The 23,045-nt window shown below is 45.0% G+C and overlaps 1 protein-coding gene across 4 annotated transcripts; it reads left to right on the top strand.

The window, feature by feature from the left end:
- The first annotated feature begins 967 nt into the window (after positions 1-967).
- LOC133499262 (transcription factor COE2-like) lies at positions 968-18,708 on the top strand. 4 transcript variants are annotated; one of them, XM_061817087.1, is made up of 12 exons: positions 998-1,123; positions 2,640-2,700; positions 12,160-12,241; positions 14,859-15,000; positions 15,392-15,522; positions 15,688-15,814; positions 15,946-16,034; positions 16,164-16,229; positions 16,421-16,595; positions 16,685-16,867; positions 16,931-17,101; positions 17,476-18,708. In XM_061817087.1, the coding sequence occupies exons 3-12, from the start codon at positions 12,227-12,229 to the stop codon at positions 17,733-17,735; spliced, it is 1,359 nt and encodes a 452-aa protein (XP_061673071.1). In that variant the 5' UTR covers positions 998-1,123; positions 2,640-2,700; positions 12,160-12,226; the 3' UTR covers positions 17,736-18,708. The 4 variants fall into 4 exon arrangements, with proteins under 4 accessions (XP_061673070.1, XP_061673073.1, XP_061673072.1 ...); XM_061817086.1 differs by lacking the exon at positions 2,640-2,700 and having other exon boundaries at positions 968-1,123; XM_061817089.1 differs by lacking the exon at positions 2,640-2,700 and having other exon boundaries at positions 968-1,123; positions 16,931-17,613.
- Positions 18,709-23,045: the final 4,337 nt, after the last annotated feature.

Below are 23,045 nucleotides of genomic sequence, written 5' to 3'. Positions count from 1 at the left end.
GTATTGCCCGCGACCTTCTGCCACGTTGAAATCTGTTCAGCTGTAAAGGAGTTTTTCCATGTCATCTTTTTGACAGTTCTGAGAGTATATTTTGAATCCTCGTCCCCCAGGAGGGAACCAAACATTCTGGGAGAGGTCAGGCCACGGATGGGACTTCAATTCCCCGTCCTGGTTGTGAAATCGTGTTCTCCAGACTCGGGAATATCTTTTCATATCCGTCTTATTTGGCAGGCCTGACCGCTGTCCCCTGTGGTGGCACTCTTTTGGTTCAGCTTGGGAGAATTTTAAATTGAATTCAAGTCAAGTCAAGTCATATTAAAAGCATATTTCCAGCACTGGAGACAAAGAAGTAACTCGCTGTCACACCTGAGTAGGTCCTGTTTACTCTTGCTCCCCGCAATACCTCCTGCGGCCTTCTCTTCCTTTCTGCTACACGTGAAAGTTTTACAACACCGCTAAGCTCTATAAATCAGGACTAGCGCTTTTCAAATGTTTGCTTTTGTCACAGTTCTCAAGTTTAGAGGCGGGCCGGACCCTTCGCGGGGCGAATTTGGAGGGGCACAGTCGGGCCGGAGTCGTTTGGCTCTCTGACCTTTTGATTTTTCAAACAAAACTGCAGAAATTCCAAAAGTTTTATCAGGCTTTGTTGTCCTCACGTGGAGGGAGATCAGGACAAGAGATGGAGTCCAATTAACACAAATTATTTTTGCGCGAGTGAAAAATCGGCAGAATATTCAGGTGACACAACACACAGATTACCATTTCAATAGAAAATCTCAGGGATGACATTTTTTCCCTGTTTCAGAAAAAAACTCATTCTTAAAATATCAAATGTCTTTCGCTGAAAGATTTGTATATTTCGTTCGATAAATAAGTTAGTTAAAAATATGTTAGGGTTCATGATGTGGAGCGTTAAAACGTTTTAAAAGAAAAAGTGTCAGAATGACACCTTTTGACCTGTGAGGATCGTTCAGTTTCTGTGGGGAGTGAGCGCTCCGTGCGTTATAGAGGATCTTTGACGTGTCTACGGTGATAATATTCGAAACGGTGGACACGAAGTCTGAAGACAATTCATCACTTCGTTGTGTTCTAAACGTTTGAACCTTGGGAAACTTTCGTCTTTGTAAGTATTGTATGTTCACAGACATTAGGTTGAGGTCACAATTGTTTTATTTGAAAGCTCGATGTAAACGAGGGATTTAGCTATGTTGTGTTTAGCATAATTAAGCTAGCTAGCTGTACTTTGCACAAAGGCACACGCTGCACAGTGTCATGTATATTTTTCTGTATCTTTCAGTTCCACATTTGTTAGTTTATTTATCACAAGAGACCTCCATAAAAGCATGAAAAGAACGCCTTGCGTACGGAGTTTCTTTATAAGTTTGCCGGCTGTCTAGCTTCACCTAGTAACGTGTCTGAAGGACGGAATCACAGCAGGCTTAAAATCAAATCGAAAACCAAACAAAACAACAGCAAAAACTGATCACTCAATATATGTTTGTCTCTCCTAAAGTACTAAGTCCGAAACTACTGATGCCACTGTCATGCAGAGCAGTCTTGAGTTCCGAATTCTTTGTTGTGATTTTTGAGTCAAACGCGCCATTTGGCAAACTCCAAATTTCCCGTAGACTGTGCATGTGTACAAGCATCTCGATAATTATTCCAGGGCGACCCACCTCAATGGCCCCCACGTCTTGGGTAGCGAGACAGGTCGCGGCTCCCGGTGACTACATTGGCGCTTTCGAGCGTTAACATCTTGTCCAAGTCGATAAAACACACGTTCGATTTCATCTGAAATGAGCGAAGAGAGGGTGAAAAACGGAGTCGGTTTGGCTGTGAGAAGCCGATGCCAGTGATACGGCTGTATGTTTTAAGGGGGTGGGGGTGTTGGGGGGCTGGTGTGAAAGGTCCTGTGGTGGTATGCGACAGAGGGTGTATCAGTTCATTGAGGGTTTTCTGTGCCCCATTAGCAGTGTCAAAGGTCGCGTGCCCCCGGGTGTTAACCCTGGTGACCAGTCTAGCTTCCAGTCTGCCGGGGGACCCAAGTCCAGGAGTATTTATTACCACTCTCCCCACAGAGGGAAAACAAAACATCTCTAAGCCTCCCACCCTCGGCCGGTCTTCGGCCCTGGGTACGCTCGCTAATTGGATGCATATACGTACACCGACGCGTGACGAGCCATCTGTAGGCTTGTCGGCGTACGGCGCTTATCCCGTGTCAACGTGACTTCATCGAACGTTGGACCCTCGACCCGCGAGGACCTGAATCTTGACTTTTTTTTTTTTTTTTTTTGTCGGTTCGCTGCGCTCTCGGTCTCGTGTATTTTTCGGTGATGCGCGCCCGCGATGCGTCCGTCCGTACTTGCGGGCCTGCCGTATGACTTAGTGCTCCCGGTGTGCGAGTGTGGCAGAGGAAGGCGCTCTCAGCATGTCAGTGTGTTTTAATGCTTCACATCTGCTTTCCTAATCTTCCCCCCACCATGTCAGGACAATGTTTTGCTTTTTTCTGGGTGGCGTGTATGTGTGTGTGTGTGTGTGGGGGGGGGGTATTGAATGAGTGATTGCCTTGGATGCAGGACTTTCAATAAATCTCCATCCCTCTATTTTTCTGCTATTTAATTTCGTTCTCTTGCTTTTAGTCATGGGATGTTCGCCGGGAGGTTCAGGAAGTGCTGTTCCGTTTTAAGCCAGGATAAATGGGTAAAAAGTACTTCATTTTTTTGTTGTAAATCTCTTTGTTCCTGACTCCACATCTTTGTACTACTTTTTCACGAAGCAAACGCTAACCAAAATACAAATGGTAAGTTTCCATTTTCCTTACCGCCATCCCTCCATCCATCTTCTTCAGGCCTCTCAGCGAGCAGCTAGTCTTTCCCCGCTGACCGTACGAAAGGCAGACCAGAACAAAAAAACATATAAAACGGGACCCTCAAAAGTTTTTCAACCTCGGGAGTGAGGTTAACACTGCATATATTATTTTTTGTAACCCGTCTGATACGTTTCTGAAATTAATAAATCGCTACAGGGAACACCTTTTCATTCCTGCATGAAACAAAACATGTTGAACACTCAAAGGTGCTTGCTTGACGCTTACTTAAAAAATAAAAACCTAAAAAGTCTATTTGAGTCCTCCCGGTATTTACGAGATTGCGGCGATCCAGAAATGGCATCTGCTTTTGTGTTCGTCATCATTTTTATTGCGCGTGGAGTGTGCGGGCTGCTTTCACCTCGAAGTAAAAAGGACTGTTTCACTCGACAATGTAAAACACATTTATATGGGTAAAATGGCGGGCGTTTAAAAAATTTATTTTAGCCTGGTTATGATTTTTTTTTTTTTTTTTTTGCTCCTTGAACCTCAGTGTCGGCAATAAGAAATCATCTGCGTCCTAACACACAATAGTAAATTTTCATCCCTGAGGCTAAGTGAGCGGCGCTTGTTTTGAATCTATTTCACGTAAGCATGTAGCATCCAACGTTGTTTCTTCAGAAACTCTGGATTTATTTTGCGGTTTACCTACCGGGCTCGGATATGGCTCAATAAATCTCGGCGCCAGGTGTCGCACATCTGTGGCTGTGATGCGCGTTTTGAGCAACAGAAAAAGTAAAAGCGTTGACCGGAATCTTCACATTTGAACGACACGTGCGAAAAAAATAAGCAAAATAAAGGCAAACTAACGGTGGAGCAGCTGGTAAAGCGTTGGCCTCACAGTTCTGAGGACCACGGGTTCGATCCCGGCCGTGCCTGGGTGGAGTTTGCATCTTCTCCCTGTGCCTGTGTGGGTTTCCTCAGCTGCACTCTGGTTTCCTCCAACATCCCAAAAACATGCAACATTAATTGGCGACTCTAAATTGCCCATAGGTATGATTGTGAGTACGGCTGTTTGTCTCGATGTGCCCTGCGATTGGCTGTCACCAAGTTCAGGGTGGACCCTGCCTCCTTCCCGTTGACAGCTGGATAGGCTCCAGCACTCCTCGCGACCCTCGTGAGGATAAGTGGCAAAGATAATGGATGGATGAATGGAAAAGAAATCGTATTGTGACAGTGAAGCTGCGCTGTTCCCAGCACGCATTGCGCCATGCAATGCTGAAGTACTGCCGCGTTAAGGACCTTTTAAAGATCTTTCTTATTAATGTTTTTATTCCTCATTTGTGTATTTGTTACTTGTAGTTCATTGAGTGTGTTTAGGATTTGTCAGGTTTTACTTATGTTCCACTTTTCAGGAACCCTGAAGAGCGGTTTGAGTATGACTTGGCAAAATGACTTCTATTCACACGAATGCTTTCCCTTTACGATGTATTCTTTTATTGTTCCATATCTCTGGTGTAACTTCTCTTGAGATCTTTGGCCTTGGTAAAGGCGGCAAGCCGAGGACATTCCTAAACGGGCGACCACAGCTGCTGGGAATGTCTTGAATATGGAAATGTACTCAATCTGACTGAAGGGCCTTATAATTTCTTCATTTTTTATCTTTTCTTTGGAGGAGGGAGAGAGAGAGAGAGAGAGAGAGGGGATAGCTGGCTGTGTCCCCCTTGCTCTTTTTACTTCTTTCTCCCTCTTTTTGTGTAGATCGTGTAAATAGCCCTTTTTTGCGTAAAAAAAAATAAAGATTTTTTTACTTGATTTTTTTGTGTAGATCGTGTAAATAGCATTTTTTTTTACTTAAAAAAAGATTATTATTTTTTTTTACATCATTATCCTTAAAAAAAAAAAAATCCAAGACAACGGACAATAGTTACATCCCAGGAAGTTTTGCTGTCTGCTCGAGAAAGTCAAGCTGATGGTTCCCAGTTGACTGGTCAGCTGTGCAAGATGCAAGCTTGTTCTTCCTGGTAACCTTTCCAAGAAAAACATCCTCTACCGCAAAATACTTTTCCTTCTAATTTCCCTCAAGCCGTACAACTGCGTTACCAGTATTTAATTTCCAAGTCACAGAGAGAAGAGAGAGCGAGAGGGCCACATGCGGCTCCAGAGCCACGGGTTACTGACCCCTCGTCTCGTACTTATCTTTTTCGTCATAGTCTGCAGGCTATTGCATTATGACAAGAAACATTAATTAATAGCTGTTAAAATACTTTGTTCTTTAGGAAATTAATTGCAGGTACATTTTAACTACAGGGAGTCCGCGGGTTAAGACTGTCTCGACCTAAGACATTTCCACTTTACAACGGCTGTCCCGCGTCCGACATTTTGTCCGGCTAATGCTTGTCCGTGTTTGTATGCCGGGAGTATGTTTGCATTTTTCGCCCCAATTTTTAGACATTATCACCCCAAAAGAAGAAATCTGTGTGTTTTAGCAATACTTCTGCAGTCAAAATAAAATCTGTTAATAGACGAAGCTCAAGATTATAAAAAGATTGGAGAAAGGAGAGGCACCAACACCACCATGGCTTCAGTCGGTCGACCGTGGTGACAATGAGTAAAGACAAAGCCCGTATCTTAGTGCTTGTGAAAGGTTCCGTTCCTAAGTTGCATAAAATGATCACAAAACAAGGTTCTTTAATACTTGTCGAGATGGAGCGGATTGAGGACCAGGTTCCTTTGCAGTAGCTCAGCACAGCCTCCCCTTCTTCTTCTCCATCCACCTCTCCGCAATAATGCTAAGTACATCATCTTGTTTATTTCAATGTATTTGTCTCCTTTACAAAGTATTTTGATGTAAATTCTGTCTTTAATGGCGGAATCCGACTTAAGTCGAAATTTGAGTTAAGGCGCTACCGTAGGACCGGCTCTCAGTCATAGACTGAGCACTTCCTGTATATAATGTCTGTTTGTTATAGCCGCGGTACGTAAAGTACTGTATGAGTCCTTAGAAATGAAACCTGTACTTCAGAATACCGACAACTTAAAAATTCTAACATACTTTGACTTACAGTATTTTCCACACTATAAAGTGGCCTTATGGGTTAGAGCACTGGTTTGGTAAACCAGGGGATGTGGGTTCGTATCCCACTGGGGCCTCCACTTCCCGAGAAGGGTTGCGTCAGGAAGGGCATCCGGCGTAAAAATTGTGCCAAACATATATATGCGTTCATCTGAGATGATACGCTGTGGCGACCCCGAAAGGGACAAGCCGAAAGGAAAACAACAACAAAGTGGCCTTATGGGGCGCAGCTTCAATGAATGGCCCATTTTAAATCTTTTTTCATATATAAGGCGCACCACATTATAAGGCGCATAGAATAGAGGCTGGGGTTACGTTATGCATTTATTGGATGGAGCTGTACTAAAGGCTCAATATTAATCCATATATAAGGTGCACCTGCTTATAAGGCGCACCGTCGGCTTTTGAAAAAACTAAAGGCTTTTAGGTGTGTCGTATAGTGTGGAAAATATGGTACTAATAAATGGACGGACAAAAAATAAAATATGGCACAACGTTTAGTTTTTTATTTTTGACCCTATTATGCCCAGAAGTGTACTTACTTAAAAAAGGAAATAAAAAGACAGACAAAGTGCAATAAAGTCCCTCTCCCTCCTTGTTAGAAAAAAAAAAGTATCTCCACAAATGTTGTCCCCAATAGAATTAAGAACAAATGTCAAGTCTCCATCTGTCCATTTCAAACATGTCGTCATATTTTCCTCCGTGAAGCAGGAAGTGGCCAGCTAGCAAACACAAATATGTTTCTCCTTTGCGCTTTTGTTCCTACTTGCGCCGCACGGGCCTCGTTTTGAGTATTTCTTCGGGCCCCGCTAACAAAAGTGCGAATCCCCAGCCGAGGAGCCCGGACCCCCCGTAAGGATTGGAACCGAGTCAGGCTTCCGTAACGCTTTTTTGCGTCACGTGCCTCGGCAGTCGCCGAGACCGCTTAAACGTTCTTTTGGAACAAACCGAGAGGGCGATGTCTTTTATTTCCATGTGAAAAGGCAGTTTATGTCAACAATCATTAGTGCTGATGGACGCCTAGGAAAGTTCTGTTGGGGGGGGGGGGGGGGGGGTCCTTGCGCCGCTTAGGTGTCACCCCTCTTATTAAGCCCACATGTAACGCGTATTGGGCCCACCATTATGTGCTCCGCATTCCCCAGCGGACGCAAATGCAAAACGGAGAGTCCCGGAGGAAAGAAGAATTGCAAATTTACACGTTTGCCTCCAAAGGGCCGATTGTCGGAGTTGAAGTCGAGCAAGTTGTCACCGTTTGGGGGAGTTGACTGCATGCTGCGAGGCTCGTGTTTAGTCTTGGGAGCTGAAACAGATGCAGACAAAAGGGGTTAACAGAGATGTAGAAGTGAAGACGGGAAAGGGGGAAAGGGGAAAAAAGAGAAAAGAAAAACAGACTCCCCGTGGTTCTGGTGTGGAACGTGAGCCCTCAGCTGAAGACTTTGTCTTTGCTTTGTTTGTTTCCACTTCTTTACGTCTGTCTGTGCAGAAGAGATGATCAAGAAAGTAGAAACTTGCTTTTTTTCTCGATTTCCTTGTCAATTTTTCCACGTTGACATTCACTTTCACTTTTTTTTTTTGCACCATTTTGACGTCTTTTCTCTTTACGGTGACTCCGACTGTTGTCTGCTATATGGATTGCATTGCTTAGCGGGTCAAAACACATCTTCTTTTCCTTTCGGCTTGTCCCGTTAGGGGCCGCCACAGCGTGTCATCTTTTTCCATCTAAGCCTATCTGGTGCATCATCCCCTCTAACACCCACAGTCTTCATGTCCTCCCTCACAACATCCATCCACCTTTTCTTTGGTCTTCCTCTCGCTCTCTTCCCTGGTAGCTCCATCCTTACCATCCTTCTACTAATATACTCTCTCGCCTCTGGACATGTCCAAACCATTGAAGTCTCTCTCTCTCTCAAACCTTGTCTCCAAAATATCCAACTTTGGCCGTCCCTCTAGTGAGCTCATTTCTAATCGAATCCAACCCGTTCACTCCAAGCGTGAATCCCAAACATCTTCGTTTCTGCTACCTCCAGTTCTGCTTCCTGTTGTCTTCAGTGTCACCGTCTCTAATCCATACATCATGGCCGGCCTCACCACTGTTTTATAAACTTTGCCCTTCATCTGAGCGGAGACTTTTCTGTCACATAGAACACCAGACACCTTCCCCCAACTGTTCCACCCCGCTTAGACCTGTTTCTTCACTTCCTTACCACACTCACCATTGCTCTGTATAGTTGACCCCAAGTATTTGAAGTCATCCACCCTCGGTATCTCTTATCTACCTATATCTACTGAAAACAGGAAAGGGCTTAGCGCGGATCCCTGATGCAGTCCCACCTCCACCTTAAATTCTTCTGACACACCTACGGCACATCTCACCACTGTCTTATAAACTTTGCCCTTCATTCTAGCAGAGACTCTTGTGTCGCATAGCACACCAGACACCTTCTGCCAACTGTTCCGCCCCCGCTTGGACCCGTTTCTTCACTTCCTTACCACACTCACCATTGCGCTGTATCGTTGACCCCAAGTATTTGAAGCCGTCCACCCTCGCCATCGCTTCTCCCTGCAGCTTCACTCTTCTCCCACTGGCCCTCTCATTCATGCACATCTATTCTGTTTTACTTTGGCTAATCTTTATTTCAATCTTCAAAACTTCTTTTTTTTTTTTTTTTAAATGACCCATCTGTGATCAACCCCACGGCACGAAGACCGCTTCCCCTTCTTTGTGTGTTCTCCTCTTCGTCTCCTCTTTAAGGATGAGGAGATGCGTGGGTGTATTACATTACCAAAACAAAAACAAACAACCGCGGTATTAAACTTTTGCAACCACAATAGAGGAGGGGATGAAAAAAAAAAAACACACAGAGGGTCCTCGACTTCTTATTAATTATGCAAGATTAGTCTAATTATAATTCAGCAAATGAATGTGTGGCAGAAGGTGCGAGGCGACGGGGCTGGGAGATTTGCATGTTAAGTGGGCAGGGGAAAGCAGCTAATACATGCTAATATATGCGTCAATGTCTCGCTTTAATTTCAGCATTTGCAGCTGTGTGCGTCCGAACTGGGGGGGAGGTGAAAAGTTGACTCAATGGGTTTTTTGGGGAAGAGTTGGGGTTGGGGTTGGGGGGGGGGGGTTGTCAATGAATTAGTGTGCATGCACGCATGCGAATATGTGTGTGTGTGTGTGTGTGTATGTGTTTGTCGTGCGAGGCATCTGGTGTCATTCAATCGGCGAACGATAAGAAGAAGTCAACAAACAAGGTCAAGGGCCCTCATAAAGTGTGCAAAGCGCGAGGTTGTGGGTGATATTCCTTTTACGGGGATTGAGAATTCCGGAATTATGAGGTTTTTTTTTTTTTTCATCTGAAAATACAGTTTTTGTAAAAAAATTTTTTGTTTGTTTTGGGGGGCGGGTACAGCTTGATGCGGAACGAGGCTATGATCAAGACCGGCCGCCGGCATCTATCGTCGTGAAATTAATCACAGCTGTACGGTGGCTGTAAAGTGCGAAACACAGTGTCACCGTACAGCTGTGGTAGCGGAAAACGGCATTGCAATCTGTTTGCATTAAATTTGGTGTTTATAATAACGACAACATTGTGATTTCATTTTGGCGGGATTTCGTCAGTATTTTCACACTGTTGTAATCATTTCATAGAGAAGCATTCCGTTTACTACGGCATGGTTATAACTTATAGACACACGTACGCACATGTTATCGAGCGGTCTGCATGCTTGCCAGGATGGGAGCGAAAAGATGAAGACCGTGCCAGGGAAATTGATAAAAACCACGGGGTAAAAATGTTTCAGATGGGCACGGCTTGAAAAAAAGTGTAACCGTGCAGATGGGAACGAAAACTGTATCAACATGTCCAACCGAACACGTACAAAAAGTGGACGTTGCCGGCAAAGTGCTGTGCACTCTTGTGTTATGATATGATCAATTATGGTAGCCGAGGAGCAAAAAATATACATGAGCATATACAAACCAGGAAACTTAAAAGTAAGTCGGACGTAAATTTCTCAAATATGTCATTCAGAACTGTGGATACGATTAGGCTTATCTGTAGCACTGGCCCTGTAGATCACGCATTTTATCCCTCACTTTTATATTTCGTGATCTCTCTCTCTCATATATATATATATATATATATATATATATATATATATATATATATAAAGAAACAAATTACTCGTGTACTTATTTCTGAAGTATAACTTGCAAGTGCAGTAGCCCATTTAATATAAATTTCTACATTTTTTTATGCCTGAAGTTTGGCAAAATTATTTAGGTTGTTTGGACTCATATTTTAAGTTTTCAAAATGTTATTATTGCCCTGTATTTACACTGTTAGAAGTAACCAGAGGTTACCATTTAACAGTCTGTTTTATAAAAACAAAATTATACCCAAAGGGGGGGGTGCACCCCCCTTTTAAACCACCCACACAACCCATGTACTTTATATATCAAAAAAATTACTTGTATACTTATTTCTGAAGTATAACTTGTAAGTGCAGTAGCCTATTTGATATAAATTTTACTGTCTACATTTTTATGTCTGACGTTTGGCAAAATTATGTTGGTTTGGACTCATATTTTAAGTTTTCTAAATGTTATGATTGCCCAGTATTGAACCAGAGGTCACCATTTAACACCATTTGTGTTTTATAAAAAAATGTCATGCCAAAAAAGGGGGGGGGCACACCGACCTTTGAACCCCCCCATCACCCCAGGCAGACATTTTCAGGATTTTTCCAAATTGCTCATTCTCATCCCTGCTTTTAGTGACTGCACCGGATGAAATGACGAACTTTACAACTCATTATTATGATTATTTTTTTGTTGTTGTTTGATAACAACTTCCCGTTGGTGGATGTTAATGTGACTGACAGGATCACACAAGAAAAAAGCTCAAGCTGCAGACTCACAGATGTGAACTTCGCCCAACCCAAAAGTCACATTGCGCATTGTTCTCAAATTGGATGCCGAACCTTTTTCCGCATAAATGATCGTCGCTGTCTGCCAGCAACAATATTGATTGCCCTCTGATGAATACATAAATGATATACTGGATACACAATTGGAAAGGGGAGATATGCGGGCCGCCAGGGAGGAAGTTGGAGATGGCGATTGAAGAAATATTTGCGAACAATGACAAAAGCGAAGGCCGGATTAGAATGTGACGGGCGTGTTGAGCGCGGGGGCGAAAGCGAAGTTTCCCTCCGCACTCCCTGAAGATGATTGCTAATATTTGAATTTACAGTATATTAGCCGAGCGTGCGTGGGGGGGGACGCTTTTATTAGAACATTAATGGTTGTGTTTTTCATGGGCAAGATATTCCGTGCAAGCCATGAACTTATGAAAGATGTTTTATTTGCCTTTTTTTGGGGTTTTGCTTTGCTTTGATTCACATCATGTGACTAATTCAATCTGAAAGTAATGTTTTTTTTCATCCAGCATCTCCCCCTCGTTTTAATTCCTCGCCATCTCTTTTTCTGGTGTTTTGAACGGCTCGGGATGTGTCTCGGCGTTGTTAGCTTCTCTTTCGCATGGCTGTCTTCGCCCTCTCAGCGTGGGGACTTTGGGATTGCGGCAGAGCTGCGTTGCCATGGCAGCGGGCGATGTTGCCGAACTGCGTACACCTGGGATTTGGAGTCTCTGCCTCGTCTTTCCCCCCCCCCCCATTTATTCCATCTTTCTCTTTCTGGTTCTCTTCGCCGGAGCAGAGGCTATCGGCAGCCGGCTGTACGCAGCCGTTCCCGCTCCAAATAAACTCCCATACATAATGAAACACGTGTACTCGCCAACGAAAATTTCTGATGTCCGCGCCACCGCCTCGGTCTCCATCATCCATCCATCCTTCTTCTCTCTCCCTCTCTGTACTTCATATCCGTCCCCCCGCGCATTCCCATGCGGCATTGTGGGATACGGCGCTCCCTCGGGTCCGCGGGCGTACGTCGCCGTCTGTAGTTGACTTTGAAAAACAACAAAGCTGTTCGCCGGACTCTCGCTTTCTCGTGCTCATCTCTTTAATAGCGTTGATTTAACAGCCTATAAACTTAACTGCTGGGATTAACGCGAGCGCCGTAATCAGGCAGATTTGCATCAACACCCACGTGAAGCCGCACCCGCCGCGGCCGCCTCTGAAAATAACGAATGCCTCCTTTGACGCTCCGTCTTGTTTGTGAGCAAAGTAATCAGATACGTGATATTTTTCATGTTATTTTCTTTATTTGCTGTCGTTCCGCAAACACGTGTCCTCTCGCTTACCCCTGCAGGTTCTTCTTGAAGTTCTTCTTGAAATGCAACCAGAATTGTCTGAAGACTGCGGGGAACCCCAGGGACATGAGGAGATTTCAGGTACCCGCGGATGAAAAAAACAAATGTATGCTCGCAGGGTGAGGCATTATGATCAGCTGCAGAAGCCATCAATGTGTGCAACTTTAATGATTTTTTTTTTTTTGGTTCAGTCTCAAAGATGTTTGTCAAAACATGATGAACAACAACAACAATAAAAGTTTTTATGTTCGAGGGAGGCTGCTGTGATGCAGGAAATAGTTTGAGCTGTTTCAGGAAGTTGTCAAGAATTGAGTGATTGGCTCCAGATGGAAGAGGTCACCCTCCGTGACCCAGGAAGTGGTCACCGGGGACGCCCCCCCCCCCACCCCTCCCGCCTCACTTCCATTCGCCGTCTTTCAGCACCGGCGCCCCCCGCCCCCTGTCTGGGCATTGGGTTTCTCCCGGCTAACCTGACGCGTTCCCCTTTTCCTTCTCGCGCGTTCCTCCGTGTTTGCGCTAAGGCCGGGGATCGGACGCGCGCCGAGAAGTTACGAGCCCACGAAGATTCTCATCTCTGGGTTCAAAGGTGCTCCAGGCTGGACACAACTCAGCTGCTTGATCGATAATTTACGCTTATTTTTCTTAGCGCAACCCTCCCTTTATTGAACCTAAAGCATGTTTTTTTTTTCTCCTCCATTTTTTTTAATGTGCAAACTTATTAACTTTTTTTTTTTTTTTTTAACTGTGGTGTGATTTTTCCAAACAAATCGATACTAGATAGAAAAAAAAAATTGACCTAAATCCAACATCCCTGATTTATTTTTTTTTTTTTTAAATAACCGCATTCTGAAACTGATCAGCGCTTTCAAAATAATATCAAACAGACACTGCGCAAGTGTCCTCTCATTTATTACGTCCGTGTCATCCTCGCACGGCAGATGCGTGATAGAACCCACACGCGGCGTGTCCAGATCAAATTAGGTGCACGATATATCATGCCCTGATTTAACAGCCAGCGAAAGTAGGAGATTTGCTCCATATGGTTTTGGTGTCATTGAAGGATCGCGCGGCGATGACGAGCCGGCTGCATGCTATATGTATCACTGAGTTAGGGGGGGGGGCCATATGGAGACCCGCGAGAAATCACAGCGTCACTTCTGCGCCCAAACAAGTGGACCTCTCTGATGGCGATCTTAAGCTCCGTCCACTTAGCCATGTCTCACAAGCTTCCAAAATGGCGATTGAACAGAACATGTTTGAAGTCGATTCTCTATCGCGTATTCTAGATAATATTGCGGTATGTTTTTCGCCAAATGCATCAGACTTCGACTGGGAGGTTTCAACTATTTCACGCAAGGATACGTACACGGAATTAAGATTTTGGACGGAGCGGGACGCAATGTTAGAGTTACAGCAAAATGCTGGTGATGGATGGAGAGAAAAAAAAGTTTTCCGCCTCACAAACTTCATATTGAAATCCAACTGGATAAAATAGTGGAATCGTACTGTGCATGTAAAGCAGGGTGAGTACTTTTTGCTTGGAAAGATCACGAGTAGTATCATTGTAGTCTTTAGAAGTGAGTTAGGTTCGATTTTCTACATTTAAACAATGGTGAATAACTCAGTCAGTACTGTAGTCACCAGATGAAAAAGTTCGACTTGGCTCGTAATGGAACCCAGTGCTCGGTCTTAAAAGTCTGATGTGACCCAAATAGGCAAATAGACATTTTTCTTGCACGACATGGCGCATTTACGTATCGCTAACCCAACTCTTCGGCATCAAACATGACGCACTTCGTTCAGTAGGTCAGTGATACACAAACAAAGCGAAAGTTGTTCTCCTGCAATTTATAAAGCGCAGATGATAATTCAATCAAACTCAGAGAAGAAACTTCTCCCTCACTTACCTTCGAACATAAGGCCTTGTGTTTGTTGATATTGTCCACATTTAGTTGTACGGGCGCTCTTTCGCGAGCCTCAATCCAGGGGGTGTCAAACTCATTTTTGTCACGGGCCACATTAGAGTTACGGTTTCCTTCATGGGGCCGTTGTGACTGTGAAACCAGAAAAATCTTTAATCGCCTCATCATATTCACACACAAAATTTGGGAACTCGTTTTGGAATCAGAAATGAAGGGGAATGGGTTTTTCCAATCATTGTTCATCTTTGGTAAAACAAAAGTGCTTATAATATCGCAATGTTATCATTTATGATATGACAATTTAAAATGTTGGCACGGACTTTCACAAGATTCATGGAGTTTAACACAAAATCATGTGGTGGGCCAGAAGTGACCCCACGGGCCTTGACTTTGACACCCGTCCCATAATTAATCAGAGACACTTCGTCAAACTCTGTTTTAGGCTTTGGAAAATGAATCAATCTAGCCGGATATCTTTCATCAGAATTGCACGTTCCCCAAGAACGTAACATTCGTTCGTAACATGAACTTTTCCAAGCGCCCGCTACTGACAACCAGCAGTGCTTGTGGGACAACATGGCGGCAGGGGCGTGTCAAGCCAGGGGTTAAAACGATGCGACTATCTGATTGGCTATTATTGTACGAGCGATTGACAGGTCAGAAAGGTCCATCGTATCACCGGAGGCGGTAGCCGCTAGAAACCAGAAACCCAGTAATTCCCGGCGCGCCGGGCCGAGTCACGCACAGCCGCTCATGCGTCATTTTGTCGCTGTCAGGTGGTCCTGTCCAGCACGGTGAGCGTGGACGGCCACGTCCTGGCGGTGTCGGACAACATGTTCGTCCACAACAACTCCAAGCACGGTCGGAGGGCTCGCAGGCTTGAGCCGGGCGACTCCGCCGAGAACACCATGGAGTATGGTGAGGAAACATACAGCATATTTATGATTGCAGCATAGTAAACTGCCATTCATAATTCCACTACTGTATGCAGGAAATAAGCACCGTACTTCTATGTCATTATTGGAAATAATGAAAATGATTTGGTCACAAAAACCATTTAAATATTGCATTTCAATGTAAAATGAATGCAACTGTATTCATGTTTTGTATATTTGTATTTTATTTTTTATTATGATTATTTTATATATATATATATATATATATATATATATTTTTTTTTTTTTTAAAGATTATTTTATTGTATTTGTACTTCTCTATAGCTCAACAGTTGTCCCCACACTGTGTAAATTGCCGACGATTAGCGCCCCATTTAGAAGTCGAAATAATCCCCGTGTCGCCTCCTTTCCAGCCACGCCCTGCATCAAAGCAATCAGTCCCAGCGAAGGGTGGACGACCGGGGGGGCCATGGTCATCGTCATCGGGGAAAACTTCTTCGACGGGCTGCAGGTGGTGTTCGGAAGCATGTTAGTCTGGAGCGAGGTGAGAGCGAAATAGTTCTCGTCTCATTATGGAGGCCGACGTTACACACATAAACCCGTTCTGTGTCTTATTCCGTTTTATTGTTCCCTGACATGGATGTGAGATTTTTCTCTCCCCCCCCCCTTTTTATCACCCCCACCCCACCCATTCCCCACTCCCACGCAGCTAATTACGCCGCACGCCATCCGTGTCCAGACTCCACCTCGCCACATCCCGGGGGTGGTGGAGGTCACATTGTCTTATAAATCGAAACAATTCTGCAAGGGGGCGCCCGGACGCTTCATCTACACAGGTGATCACCACGCGACAGATTGTGGCTTCCGCCAATTAGAGGGCGGCCCCGGCGTTGTTGCTCGCGCTTGGGACTTGTGACAAATGTTTGGGCTGCCATATGTTTGCCTCTTTTTTTTTTTTTTTTTTAAGCCCTGAACGAGCCGACGATAGACTACGGTTTCCAGCGGCTTCAGAAAGTCATCCCGCGGCATCCCGGCGACCCGGAAAAAATGGCAAAGGTGTGAGAAGCGCACATTCAAACGCAGAAGGGATGGTTCGAATGCATGAAAAGCCCTTGGCCCCTCTGAACTGTTTCTTTCTTTATTCCTGGGCAATTTTTCTATATTAATATCCTCAACGATTTGCAGGAAATTTTGCTGAAGAGAGCAGCAGATCTCGTGGAGGCTCTGTATGGGAATCCGCACAGTAATCAGGTCAGAAGCGAAAACTCAAGGCTAATTCTTGCGGGAAATGACTTGACTGCGGCCAAAATGCAAACCTGAACCACGCTCACAAATGTCCCTCACGCATTTCTTGCATTGCATATCATTTGATATTCATTCGCACAAAACGCGCTTAGTTTGTCGGAGAATTGACGGTACTGTTTTTTTTTTTTTTCCGGCAGGACATGTTGCTGAAGCGAGCGGCTGACATCGCGGAGGCCCTCTACAGCGTTCCTCGTCCTCACAGTCAGCTGCAAGCGCTGCCCAGCTCGCCGGCCCACGGCAGCGTCATGGGTTTGGGTTCCTACCCGTCCCAGTTGGGCGTCAGCATCGGGGAGCCAGGACAGAGCGGGCAAGGTGAGCGCGACGCCGCCTGGCTTGGCGCTCCCCACGTCCAAAGTGGGGGAAAAAGTGACATAACTCGGCCTCGTAATGTTTCCCTCCAGGTTATATTCGCAACTCAAGCAGCTTATCCCCAAGAGGTTACCCCTCGGCGTCCACGCCTCAGCAGTCGAGCTACGGCGGCAGCGGCGGTATGACCGGAGGCTACGGCAGCGTTCCCATGACCACCCTGGGGGTTCCGGGCTCGCCCGGCTTCAGCAGCGCCTCCCCGACTGGGTCGTCCTACAGTAAGGCAGCCGCCGTCGCCCGACTCCGGTGGCCCGAGACTGACGTCGGCCTCTCCTCCGCAGTCATGCCCCCCAGCCCGACCATACCGGGAAGCTCCAGCTCGTCGTCGTCTCTGTTGCCTTTCTCCTCGTTCCCGTCGGCCGCTAAGCAGAAGAGCGCTTTCGCTCCCGTGCTCAGGCCCCAGGGCTCCCCTTCCCCCGCCTGCCCGGCCTCAGGCGGGAACAGCTTCCGAGGTAGCCACCCGACTCACTATCTGACCCCGCTCTCCGAACTTACCAATGCAGTCTAACCACTTCCTCTAACCACCACCACCACCCGCAAGCTTTGACCGAACCAGACAACGAAAGTTGCTGGGTTGTGCAGTACGTGAATGCAAAATTAGAATCATAGATTTTTTTTTTTTTTTTTTGCATATTTTTTTTCTCTCCAGCGATGACGGGCCTGGTTGTCCCCCCGATGTAGCAAAATCTACCCCAGACCGCTGCTTCACTTAGCCCCTCTTTTGGCACTAAGAGGGCAAGGGAGAATGGAAAATTGACCTGTAACGTTGCTACCTGAGCTCATCCTGCCATTTCTTAGTCATCTTTTTTTTTTTTTTTTTACGCAGGCAGACGAACGGGCAAACTTTTAGAAACTATCCAAAGACAAAACATCGATTCCGCAGGCAGGCAGGCAGGCAGGCAGGCAGGCAGACGATGTTTCTTTGCTAACCAGACTGGACCACACCACACTGTGACGCCAACCAAACGTGATTTCATTTCTAAAACTTCGGCGTTTGCCTCCGGTGTGCGATCTCGCGCCGTATTCTCGATTTCTTCCGCCGCCTGCCCCCCGAACCTTTGCTGGCGACGAACACGCGAGCACTGAACCCTTTTCAAGCGATGGACGGCTCTTTTTAAGCAGGGTGCTATTCGTCTGTTACGGACACTTTAAAAACAGCATGTGTGTGTGTACACTGTCTGTGAGTTAGCGACAAGTTTTTTGTAGTAGACTTTTTGAAGACAATTTACATTCCGCGAAAAAATAGACCCTTTATTTTTATTTTTATTTTTTTTTTGTTCCGATCGCTGAGATTCTACAAGTGAGATTTTTTTTTCCTTCCTTTTTCTCAAGGGTTATTACTAAAGGAGTTCATATATTGATTTATTTAAGTACAAGCAATTTAACTTATTATAGCTAGTTTAGGGAATAATATAAACGTTTTATAAAAGTGATTTTTTTTTCCCAACTGTTTACGTTTTAATGAACTACGACGCCGTTCGATTTTAAATTTTTTATTGCGTGTGGGCTTCATCCAAAAATTTGGAATAAGACTTCCCCCGGTCTGCAAGGTCTTTGCGTAACTAGGATTGACATTACGCATTGAGTTGTGACATAAAAATGATTATTATTGTCCTGGTGTAAAGGGGGAAAAAAATTTTGATTTCATGTGTAATGCATGCTTTGTTGAACCAACGCAAACGCTGTCATCCCGTCATCCCACGTCGCAAATTGGACACAAAGGCGTCGTCGCCTGGAGGTTTTCAGCTTCATTCGGCAAGTCTCCGCGGAGCACACGCGAGTCACTATGCAGTTCGGTAAATGGAAAGCACAACAACGTACGGTATTATTCTGTTTCAGCCGCCGATACGAAACCGCCACACGAACGCCGCTCTCAGGATGTGAAAACAAACAAAAAAACACGGAGTTGAGAACATTTTCAACTTTAGTTGACTATTTATTTTTAAAAAAAAAATGAGTAATTTTAACGTTTTCAACCCATCTTTCTTTCAAACGGTACAAACATGGTACAAATGTGATTTGTATATCAACAAGGTGTAATTATATTTTGTGCTCCAAATAAAACAATGAAGCAAATTGTCGGTTTGGATGGTGTTTAGTTCTTCCCGCCTGGATTTCAAACGGACCAAAGAAGTTAACCCTTCGTGCATTTATCTGGATTTTATATTGACCGGTTGATCAGTCGCCCCGGACGCTTGGGCAGCTTTTATTTTGCAAAATCTTAATTGCGACGCCAGCGTTAAAGACCGAGTAGAGCGTGTCAAGACAAACAGCAGCACCTCGGTTCCATTTCCCCCCCCCCCACCTCCACTCCAATAAGCCTGCTTTTTCTCCGAGGACCCGGCGGCCTCTGGGGGCCACCAGTGAGAAACCGCGCGAGTCTCTCCTCTCCATCCCCTCCTCAGCTCTGAAGATGCACGGAACATATCGTATGGCTTCCTTTTGCTTTTAGATTATTTTTTTGTTTGTTCTCCCCTTGTTTTTTTTTTTATCCGGCACGCCGGCGTCCTTGCTCCGGTGCCTCTGTTCTTGTTTTATTCTCCCGAAATGGCCCCCTTCTCCCTTAATGTAATTAGCACTGGTAAAGGAGGGCAGTTAATTACCCACTCTATTTTGATCGGGTAATTAATGTAATGCCAGGAAACTGCAACTGTTTCATTAACGTAGCGCTCAAAGCAGTAAAGGGGGGGGGGGGGCAGGGTAGCGCCCGTGCCTTTAATATATTTATGGAGGAACGGGACTGGGTGCTGGACCACCTGGCAGTCACGTGACCTCCACTTGGAACCTCCATTTTTTTTTTTGTCCTTCTCGACTCTCATCTGCTTTTGATACGGTTTTAATTTGCCACGTCGAAGTCGGCCATGTCGGCCCTCCTCCTGCCCCAGCGGTGCGGGAGCCACAGATGCTCCTTCTCCACTTGACTGTTCCCACCGTCGCGGCTCTCCCGGCGCCGACGCCATTTACCGCCTTCTGATGGCGGTTTTGGAGGGAGACGAGACGAGATGCCACCTGCTACCGAGGCGTTACACATCGCACGCCGCACGCGCACCGCTTGGGAGAAAACGCGGCATCTGCTCTAATGAGAGCAAAGACCTCCGTTATCGTTCATTATTGATACTGCAGATGTATTGACGAGTTTCCAAGTTGGAGGCGCGGTTGTGTCGCCCAAAACAGACAAACCCCCCCCCCCCCTTCTCCACTCTCAAGGGAGATGTTTGTGTTTATATACCCAATTAGCCCTCCGGCCACAGCATGGCCATGCATTAGGCTGACGTTAGCCCCCGGGTGGATGCAATATGCCCGCGTCTCTTAAAATATGCAGCACCCCCTTTCTCATTTTTGCGCCATGCCTTATTAGGCAGCATCAGGCTAAGCCCCGACAGGGGCGGCCCGCTGTTTTGTCAAAAAAAAAGATTGGCTTCCGCGCGCAGCCAGTGTTCCTTTTGACTCGAGCCGGTCAGTAAAACCTTCATTGTTGCCCGTTGGACCATTGGACCCCAATTCCTTTTTTCTAAAATGAATCCCCCCTGTCCCTTATGCCATTCCCCCGGGTGTCGGTAGAGTGGGGTGGCAGATGGGACAGACACAGAGCTGCCCCATGAGACCCCCCCCCCCCCCCCGCCCAGCAACCACAACTAAACACACACACACACACGTATAGGTGCACACACTCAGACATGCACGTATACACACATGCATAAGTGGAGCGCAGGGCCGCCCGGCGCAGCAGCAGCAGCGACGCGCAAATTCCCTGCCCCCAGACGCGAGCCTCATCTGTCAGCCCGCCTCCTTTTGTCGCCGAGCACAGGACGACGTTCCGTGAACGCGGAGTGGACGTCTGCCGTCCTTACCTCTCAATCTGGGTTCTGTCGGCTCGGTGCAAAGAGGCTGTACCCAACCATCGCCTCAGTGGGTCTTCGAGACGTTTATGAGGATGGTCTGAAGAAACTGGGGGTGTTTTACACAGAGTTAATGGAGGTCCTTTTGTCCATTTGTGGTGTAAAACATCCAAACAGGAAGTGGAATAAACGGGACTCTTGCAGTGATTGTTCGTCTGCTACACGGTCGGCTCTTCAGGCCGCGATTACATCAAAAATCAACACTGAGTTCTTGTAGCCTGAAATGTTAACATTTTTAGGCAGAAGATCCATCCATTTTCCAAGCTGCTTATGTTTGCAAAGGTCCCACCCAACTTCAGACAAACTGGTCGCAGAGCATGTTTTTCGCAATCCATCTATTTTCTATCACACCAATGCTTACTCGGGTTGCGGGTGAACTCGAGCCCACCTGGACGCTAACGATTGATTTCTGCAACATTTTCACGTCTGAAAACTTGTGGGATCATGTGACTCCATGTGATTGGTCAGATGCCATCAAACATCGCTCATTGGATCGCATTTTGTTCAGAAAGTCATCCAGAGAGCTACGGGCTAGCTTGTTTCTGGCTAACTAGACATTCCGCTCAACTTGAAACATCCAAACGCACAGAACCGATTTATTAATTGACTAGTATATTGTTAGTAATTTCTCAGAAACTAGAATATTACATTTATAAAGAAGCTACACCTACACATCAGAACTAACAGCAATGTTATTGTGAGAAAAGTTAAAAATGTGTACCGTAATTACTCGAAAATGCGCAAACTTTTCCAAAAATAGTTTCAAAAAGTTAATTGGGCGCATTATATTTAGGTATGGATGAAAAATAAAAAATACATTCACATTGTATCGTAATATAGAGTGGTAAAAAATGTATACATGTATATTTTGATTTCTCGAAAAATAATGCGCAAACTTTTCCCAAAATATTTTCAAAAAGTTAAAAGGGCGCATTATATTTAGGCATGGATGAAAAATAAAAAATACATTCACATTGTATCGTAATATAGAGTGGTAAAAAATTATATATTGATATATATATATAATAATATTTTGACATGTCTTATGTTACACATTTTTATACAGTATATTATGGTAATGTGCGCTCCCTACCTGAGCTCTCTGCTTTTTACGATCGTTAACGTAACACGTTTGTTGCTACGGCACCAAAGATCACAAACGACTGCCCGTGAGTTTGTTTTAACTTAAACAAAGACAAAAAATATCGACTACAACGGCTAGTAGTGCAGCTGCTTTTAAAAAAAAAATCTGTCATCACTCGTGCCGATGGCCGCCAACCCGGAAGTTGCGCCGCTGTCCGAAACAACGATAGCTCGCCTCAACGGCTTAAGACGGGTATCAAAACAACGTGAGCGCAAACTACGTAATACGAGCGTCATGGGCACATAAAAAAACGGGGGAACGCTCACACAATTGAAAAGGTCGCTTTTTTAAAAATGAGCCAATAATGCTAATTTCTACGTAGTTTGAGCTCACGTTGTTTTGATAGCCACCTGACGCCATAGTGAAAGATGCTACAGATTGGCACCGAAAAGCGGGGGAGAGACTGCGCTGCGCAACTCAAACTCTTGGGATTTTAAAAAAAAAAAAAAAGTTTCCTCACAAACGCCACGGATGCCAAAGAGGATGACATGCGGCGGGAGCAAGATGGGAAGATCACGACGCAATGCAGGAGGCATCGAAACTGGACCAAGTCGTCGATGATGAGTTCGACAGTGATGCACCAAAGGTAGCTACGATGGATATTTTTCCGATTGGAGGTGAGTCAGATGCTTCTTTTGAAGTCTTGGCCACGGATGTGTATTGTCGTGGATAAACTGCACTATGCGCAAATATTTAATGCAAAAGAAAATGTTCAAGTTAAACAGTGTTAAATAATTTAACTGTTATCAACAGTATTAATGAAATATTATGCCATATTTGAGCCAGAGACCAGGACAAGCGTGTCCTGTGGCCTGTCCTGAGATTAGATTACTGCTACATTAGCACATGCACAATGCTTATTATTAATGATTGTTATTCAGACAGTTTTCGAAAAATAAGTACATACCTAACAAAATGTAAATACAGGTAATTCCCAATATTTTTAGCCAACTGGTGGTGCGCATTATACATTGGTAGAAGGATTTTCCTGGGGTTTTTTTTGGGTCAACCTTGGGGGTGCGCATTATACTTCAGGACGCATTGTACTCGAGAAATTACGCTAATTTTGTCAGGCTATGGAGTTTGAAAATGCTACAAAACTTCCTATGAGCTGTTAGCTTCCCAAATTAGAGAAGAGAACTAAACTGCTTTATGTCATACGTTATTTCCTCAATTTTCTTGCTTGATTTTACACGCAATAATCCTTTTTGCCCGTATGTAAGCTACTTTTTGACTTGTTTCGACCGTCATCAGTCAAGTTGGTCATGATTAAGTAAACAACTCGACTCGTTTACTGAACACAGTTAGCAAGGGTTCTTTTCCATGACTACAAAATATTTCTAATTCAATTTG

The sequence above is a fragment of the Syngnathoides biaculeatus genome, chromosome 4 (assembly GCF_019802595.1).
Source record: "Syngnathoides biaculeatus isolate LvHL_M chromosome 4, ASM1980259v1, whole genome shotgun sequence".
NCBI lineage: Eukaryota > Metazoa > Chordata > Actinopteri > Syngnathiformes > Syngnathidae > Syngnathoides > Syngnathoides biaculeatus.
Note: the sequence above shows the minus strand (reverse complement) of the source record. Positions and strands in the feature narration are given on the sequence as shown.